The sequence below is a fragment of the Priapulus caudatus genome, unplaced genomic scaffold (assembly GCF_000485595.1).
Source record: "Priapulus caudatus unplaced genomic scaffold, Priapulus_caudatus-5.0.1 Scaffold810, whole genome shotgun sequence".
In the NCBI taxonomy this organism is placed as follows: Eukaryota; Metazoa; Priapulida; class Priapulimorpha; order Priapulimorphida; family Priapulidae; genus Priapulus; species Priapulus caudatus.
In genome coordinates, this window is record NW_014577871.1 from 36274 (window position 1) to 44184 (window position 7911).

Here is a 7911-nt window from a genome sequence, read left to right on the forward strand (position 1 = left end):
TTGGTACGAAACCATCGCGCAGAGAAGTGCCTGAATCCTACAATGTCGTCGGCCTCGCAAGTGTTTTCCTTAACATGATAATTACGTTGTCGCATGATAAATCGTATGTGTCGCGATACGTCGCATCACGGACTTAGTTTCGTCTACCCTCAAGGGCCTCTGGGCGTGCCGGTCTATTCTACTCAGCGGGAGTGTGTAGTTCGTGATTTTAACCATTCACTTCGATTAAGCCTTAACTCAGCGTAGCGAGTTTACGAAGTTAATCTGTCGCTCATCTGACTGGAACTGCGGGGGCCGTCCTGGTCACATATATCGGGAAGGCAATCTCGTGAAAGTTAGAATTATAATGGTCAATCTAAAAGTACCATGTTATCATAACATCGCGTTGCGGCAGGTGCCATGATAACTAAATATAGTTTCAAGTAAGTCCTGATAATTAGTTGGTTCAATTTGTTTTCTTCGAGTTTATAATAACTTACAGAAAAAAAAGAAATGATGCTTAAATTATTAAGTTGGTTGTTGTGTCAGGTGAAAAATCTGAGCAGTCGCGAGAAGGGCCACGTCATGAAGGCAGGGGCGGGCAATCCAGTAGATCACTGCCGATACTAGTTCGCTACGGTATCGGACTTATGGAAGTGTCGTAGATGAAATCTATCGCAGATAGGACTGAAGCGACTACTGAGTTCGAAAGCGGCCGCGGGCTGTGCACCGTCAAGAAAACATAATGAACCCTTCTGCAGTGTATCACTTTTAAAGAGCATTCTTGGTGTGAATGAAGGAAACCAAGGGTTAACCCCAAACCTTCTTTCGAGAGTCCTGAGAGAGCTACGACGTAGGCTTTGGCACCTAAAGTAAAGAATACATCACGACTCGGTAACACTTAAGCCGCAGAAAGGCTTTCTGTGCTTAAAAACTTTTAAATCTGTATGGTCAGGGTAGGGGTGCTGTAAATAGCAGTCAGCACTACTTCGTACCTTGTTTAAAGTTGACTAAAACCTATGCAACAAAAGCAACATACATCCTACTGTGAGCAATACTTGCAGGTATGCAGATGTGAAACATGTCAAAAAACGAAAGTTCTTAATTGAGCCAAAATGTGCCCAAACATGGCATTTGAAACAGCGGTCGACGGCGTTCGTCGTATAGATACACATATAAAGTTGTTTTGGAGTAAAGAGGCCAACAGTAAGGCCTGCGCTAGCGGCAAACATTATTGGAATTCAGACTATATATTTGTCTCCTGATTCCACTATACTTGGATAAATAATTTTAGAAAACATGATGATTAAAGTAAATTTCACGAAGTTTCGTACTGAGATAGACAGCGGAACAATAAAGTAAACATGTGCATCATAGAAAAGTCTACGGTAAGCAGCAAACGTTCGCTCGGCGACGGTGGGTCGGCACGGCGCTGTGCCTACGCAGATGTGTTAATGCGTAACCCAAACTGTGAATCTGCAGCATCTCCGAGATGTCAAAAGGCGATCGCCCTGGCATCTAGCGGCGCGAGTACTGCGATCCCATAGGCTGGGCTTTCCAAAGGTCTCAAAGAATGGCAAACTGAAAAACAGTCGGCGTGGAGTGTCAACAATCCCCCGGGGCACCGCTCATGCAGCGAGTGCGTGGCGTGCGGTGGTGCGAAACTAGGAAGGAGATTGATATCTCATATTTATCTCAATTAATCTATATAATCAAATTTATCACAGAAGGGTGGGCCAAACAACATTGAGCGAAAGAAGTGATAGGCGACCTTACATGTGTATGATATATACATGTGAAAGTCACAATAACATGATGGTGTCGCAAGCCCTGTTTACCTCTGTTTGCCCAGTCTAAGATTGGTTGCCTTAAACTGCAGGCGAGCATGGACGCTGAAATTCCAAGTTTGTTGTGCAAGATTTCAGTTGGCACAACATTGAAACACAAGTAAGACATCCCTGTGGTGCTACGATTCGTGGAACTTTCGTTAGATATTGATGATAGGAGAGATGTGTTGTGAAAGTAGCAATACGAATACAATTGTAGTGGAATTTTTACAACATGGACGAGCGGCACAGAAAGGTAGAAATCGTATGCAGTTTGGAAAAAGTTTAAAAAAGACATCACTGTGACATGTACAATCATCAGAGGAAGAAGGAGTAGCACTCAAAGACCGAGATGTGACACAAGCGTTTAACCCTTTAAATTGAACTAGAAAGTTCGTAGGCTTAACCCCAACAGGCGAGAAATCGTAGGTACCGGTAAGCATCCTCCAATACCGACAAGGTCTCAGACCTTTAGTCTGTATGGATGAGATGAAGTCATTGAATGAATGAGCACCGCGTACGGGAGCGGCATAGAAAACCGGCACCCAAAAATGAGGCCAGCTCTGGCGTGACGTGCAATCTATAGTATTATTAATATATCTTACTGTACGCGGAGTTCTACATCTACACGTAGTGAGTGTCAAGAAATTCACTATATTAAATATCATAATGGTATGCCTACCCGACAAGAGAGATAATGGAATAACTAAGTGTAACAAGAAGTACAAAATAAACTAAAGTTAAAGAGAGCGAAATAAGGACGGCAACTAGAGCGGTTAAAATGATTCGCAAGACGCTAATAAATAAACTGACCGCAGATTGGTCAGCCGCGCAAAGCAAGCGAAGAAGGAACGCCAGCAAACGCACCTATATGGAACAAAAACTGGTAGTCTGACGCTTCCCGCACCCGATTACTCGATCTGACCTCGCCATCGATAACATAAGGACCGAAGAGCGTACCAGGGGTACAAGTCAGACATCATGCATGGTATCCTAGCCACGCCTCTACTGAACGGACAGCATTCTTGCGCTCACGAAGATCTTTGTCGCGTTCTTCATGTTTATGATAGGAAGCAGCGTGGTATTGAATTCCAAAACAAGTTAGTTCCTGTTGATAAGTAAGTACACTGTTATTTCAATTCCAAATATTACATCGGATTATAATTAGTCTGTAGAAATTAAAGCATATGGTTTTTAAAATGTATCGTATGTTCATACGGGTGACGGATGTTCACCACAGGCAAGGCACAGGCACGAAGTTGAAGCGTTCCAATGAAATACTAATTAATGCATAAAATGCTAACTAAATACGAAATCTTATTTACACGCAACTTCTAATGTTCTATAGCTCTCTCTTTCAGCGCATTGATTGCCGCGACAGTTTCCTGTCAATGCTCCGTCCAAAACTCCTACGTCCACACCATACGCTGGCCGCACCCATGCTTTCGCGGCGCGACCTGTTGCACGCAATACACAATAACAAGTCTTACACTAGAGAGCTAAGAGAGAATGACTATAGCAGGTAGAAAGCGCGGAATCGCAAAATCTCGAGCGGTCGACGGTTCGCTGATTTACAGCTTTCACCAGCCATCAATACAGCATCAAACGAGCTTCCATCTGTGTTCTTCTTGCACACACAGTGTTCAGCTTGTTAAAAAACAATACTGTCTCTGTCGTAACCGAGCTGTGTCACGCGAAATGCTGGCTGTCAGAAATCAGGCTAAATAGACTGGGACCTCGCTCGCCACCGTCGATTAACGCATCGAGTAGAAACTAAGCCAGAGGCGAGAGGTGGAGGCGACGTGCCAGTCTAAAAATTGACTATAGGTGGGGCCGCGCGCGAGGGCGCGGCAACCTGCTTACCAACTCCCCGTACGGAGCCTGCGCCATTGAACGTGCAAAAACGTGCAGCGTCTGCGGCGCAAGAAAAGTCACAAGAGCGCCGTAGTGTTTCTGATTTAGCAGGCCATTTACATTACGGGCAAGTCCGCGACACAGAAGAATAAGGGCGAGAAACATTTCGGTCAGGCTCTTGTGGATTTCGCATGACACGGCTCGTGACGAACAGAGACATTTATGTTTTCATAAGCAAGGTGAGAGCACTGTTGTTGACATAGAAACAAAGATGGCAGCCGTTGGATCGTGATTCGTGGCTGTAAAAGTGGAAAATCCCATTCGAGCGTCGGAGCGAGTTTTGCGCATCGACCGCTTTCCTACCATGCAGTATATAATTAGTGTAGAAACGTCGGGCAATAATAGGTTGAAAGAGAGTAATACGACCTCCTCCTTCTCCAACACCTCCCTTCTCCCCTCCTCCTTCTCCACCAGCTTCTCCCCTCCTCCTTCTCCACCACCTTCTTCCTTCTCCCCTTCCTCCTTTTCCACCAGCTTCTCCCTTCCTCCTTCTCCACCACCTTCTCCCCTTCCTCCTTCTCCACCAGCTTCTCCCCTCCTCCTTCTCCACCACCTTCTTCCTTCTCCCCTTCCTCCTTCTCCACCAGCTTCTCCCTTCCTCCTTCTCCACCACCTTCTCCCCTTCCTCCTTCTCCACCAGCTTCTCCCTTCTCCCCTTCCTCATTCCTAGCCATATTGAGTCGGTCTGTCATACGGCCGCCGTGCGTATAGCCATATTTTGAGTCGGCCACACGGCCGCCGTGCGTATATAGTCACTTCCGTGTTGGAGAGAGCAATAATAAACTGCTTCTGTCCGTATTTTTGACAAATGGCTAATGTGACGGTGGCAGTCTCAGTTAACCAATGCTAATTTTTGCTACTGCGCTTTACACCCAGCACCTCGTGCGCATGCGTGGCGCATGCGCAGTAGCGCTAGGGTAATTTCAGACTGGGGGTAATCTCAGACCGTGACACCGGCAGCGTATGGTTGGACGTAGGATTTGGACGGAATTGACAGGAAACTGTCGGCAATAATAGGTGAAAGAGAGTATAGAAACATTAAGAAGTTGGTAGTAAATAGATTTCGTATTTAGTTAGCATTATGATTAATTATATTTCATTGAAACGCTTCAACTTCAAGTGCCTGTGCCTGTGCCTGTGGCTGTGGTGAACATCCGTCACCCCGTATGAACTACCGATACATTTTAAAAACAATAGTTTAATTTCTAGATAATTATGATCCGATGTAACATTTGGAATTGAAATAACAGTTACTTACTTATCAACAGGAACTAACTTGTTTTGGAATTCAAATACACGTGCTTATAATCATAAACATGAAAGAACCGCGACAAAGATCTTCGTGAGCGCAAGAATGCTGTTATGTTTATAGAGGGTGCTAGATACCAGCATATGTCCTAGACTGGTACCCGGTCCCACCTCTCGGCTTAGTTACTCGATGGGAGGTCAGATCGAGTAATCGGGGTGGGAGCGAATACCAGTCTACATATGTCCATATAGGTGGCGTTGCTGGCGTTCCTTCTTCGTTGTTTGCGGCTGACAATCTTGCGAGTTCAGTTTATTTATTAGGTCTGCGAATCATTTTAACACGTTAGTGCGTCTTATTGGTATATTTAACTTAGTTTATTTGTATTCTATGTTAACTTAGTTATTCATTTATTTTGTCGGTAGGCATACCATATGATATTATATATAGTAATTTCTTGACACTCAATCGTGTAGACTGTAGACTCCGTACAGTAGATAATATTAATAATACTAATAGATTGCACGTACGCAGAGCTGCCTCATTTTTGGGTGCGGTTCATGGGGTGCTCATTCATTCAATGATTCATTAGATAAGACTAAAGAGTGAACTTTGTCGGTATTGGGATGCTTACCGGTACATAGATTTCTGCCTGTGGTAAACCTACCCGAATTTAGTTCAATTCAAAGGGTTAAACGTGCACATCGATTTAGTGTCTCCTTCCTTCTCTGATGATGACATGTCACATTGATGTTTGGTTTAAAACGGCATGTTCTCGCAGCAAAATGCATAGATATACCTTCTGTGAGCTCGTCCATGTTGTAAAAATTCACTACAACTTATTCGTATTGCTACTTTCACAACAACATTTCTTCATAAAATCTAAACGAAAGTTACGAATGTAGCACCACAGGATGTTTACTGTGTTAATGTTGTGCCCAAACTTGAAATCTTGCACAAACTTGGAATTTCAGCGCATCCGCAGTTTGGGCAACCAATCTTGAGATTGGGCAAACAGAGGTAAACAGGGCTTGCACACACATATGATTATTAGGATTTCAAATGTTATATCATAAATTTGTGCCCAACTGTTGACGGACGACCGGACGGACGGACGGACGGACGGACGATCAAGCGATTCTACAAGCTGCATCTGACTATGTCAGATGAGCTAAAAATTAGTAGTACTTGCATTTTTACTTCGCAGGACTTCTCGTGGTTACAGAATGGGCAAGTGAATTGTGTCTCCAGTGGTTGAATTGTCTTGGATTTCGCTGGAGGTTTCCTCTTGCTTCTTCTACGACCCATCCTGCCACAAGACAATTTTGTGAGAGCAGAGTACAGACGTGAGAAAGTAACATACATTATTATATTCAACAGAAAACACGGGCCATTTCAATAAAAACATTACAGTAAATAAATACAGAATTGTTACTTGAACAAGTTAAAACATACGGCTATGGATAGATAAAAATGCAGAGGCCGTTGTTTGTGTATATTGGCTTTGAAGGTGTGGAAAGAAGCGAATTAAAGTGAAACCTCGATTTTACACGCCCCGATTTAAGTTTTAACGCGAATTCGGATATAACGCAATGAGTCATTGGACCTTTTTTTTGCTCTTTCCGGAACTGGAAAGTTTTTTGGTGAGTTAAGCCGGCCTTAGGTCGAAGCGCCGATCGCCTTTAGATCGCGCAACTAAATGAGTTTACATGACTTGTTGCTGTGTGCTTATTGTGTACATGACTGTATGCATTGATTTTCTTGAACCATGAATTAGCGCGCCGCGACTTTTGTTCGCGATGACATTTTATGGACTTCAACGATCGCATTATAACGGGGCCACACTGCCTATGTGAATTTTCTATTTTGGAATTCATGCATTTCCCACCTGCTCAATCTTTTTGTGAGTTTAAGCACTGGCAGCATTGGCGTGTGTGCAGTGACACTGTGTGTTGCAGATAAACATTTGAACATAAAATGTATGAATTTTACATACATTAGTATAAAATTAAAATACAACTTGTGTTTATTCACCATCATTCATTATTGAAACGACTCAAGCCAAATTCCCATGTTGGTGGGAAGAACCACAGGCACTTGGAACGTTTCAACAACAAAATGTTATAAACAATAAACACGAAATGTATTTACTACCAGTCTTAAGGTCAAGACACACTGCAGTGACAGCAACCGACCATAACGACAAAAGTCGCGGCAACTGGCGCAAACACACTGCAGCGACAGCGACCGACGTTAGATCAAAGTTCACCCAGCACTTGCCACAGTGGCACACATCATCACATAAACAAACAGAAAAAACTCCTGCTGCTGCTTTTAAATAACATGCTGCAAAAACTCTCTTCTAGGTATAAGGATAAGATAATAAAGTAAAATATACACAACAAATTATCATGTTATTGTACTGTACGTACGTACTGTGTCATAGCTTGCACGCTTTGGTTAGACTGGTTCGCGGCATTGTTTGTGACATGCGGCGCGAATTTAGCACCGGAGACCAGTCTACGTCTTGGCATTATTGGGCATTTGCCGATGGAAATGGCTGCGATTGGCTATTTGTAAAGTGTCGCGCGCGACTGTCGCTGGAAATTAGAAACGTTCCTAAATATTTTTGTCGTCGAGGTTGTCGCCGGTCGTTGTCGCGTGTGTGTGCAATGGCTCATAGGAAACATAGTTTCTAATTTTCTGAAAAGTCGTTTGTCGTTACGGTCGGTCACTGTCGCTGCAGTGTGTCTTGGCCTTTAAGTTTAACGTTTCTCTACTCTCTTTCGCCTATTATTGCCGATAACTTCCTGTAAATACCGGACAAATGCTCCTCTACAACACACAAGTACGTCACTGTGCTCAAGCAACAGGAATAAAGAGCAGGTGGGAAAGCATGATAGCAAAATTTGCACAATGCTCGCTTCGTTTCACACTATCACAGCA

The 7911-nt window shown here is 43.6% G+C and overlaps 2 protein-coding genes across 2 annotated transcripts in view; one reads left to right on the forward strand and one right to left on the reverse strand.

Moving 5' to 3' along the window:
• Positions 1-6273, reverse strand: part of LOC106813692 (transcription elongation factor 1 homolog) — a 13066-nt gene extending 6793 nt beyond the window's left edge. The window contains exon 1 of the mRNA XM_014817900.1: positions 6158-6273. Within this exon, the coding sequence (XP_014673386.1) occupies positions 6158-6273 (116 nt within the window). The remainder of the gene's footprint in view (positions 1-6157) is intronic.
• LOC106813693 (guanine nucleotide-binding protein subunit gamma-1-like) overlaps positions 5209-7911 on the forward strand; it is a 20024-nt gene continuing 17321 nt past the window's right edge. The window contains exon 1 of the mRNA XM_014817901.1: positions 5209-5309. The gene's annotated coding sequence lies outside the window, so the exon portion shown is untranslated. The remainder of the gene's footprint in view (positions 5310-7911) is intronic.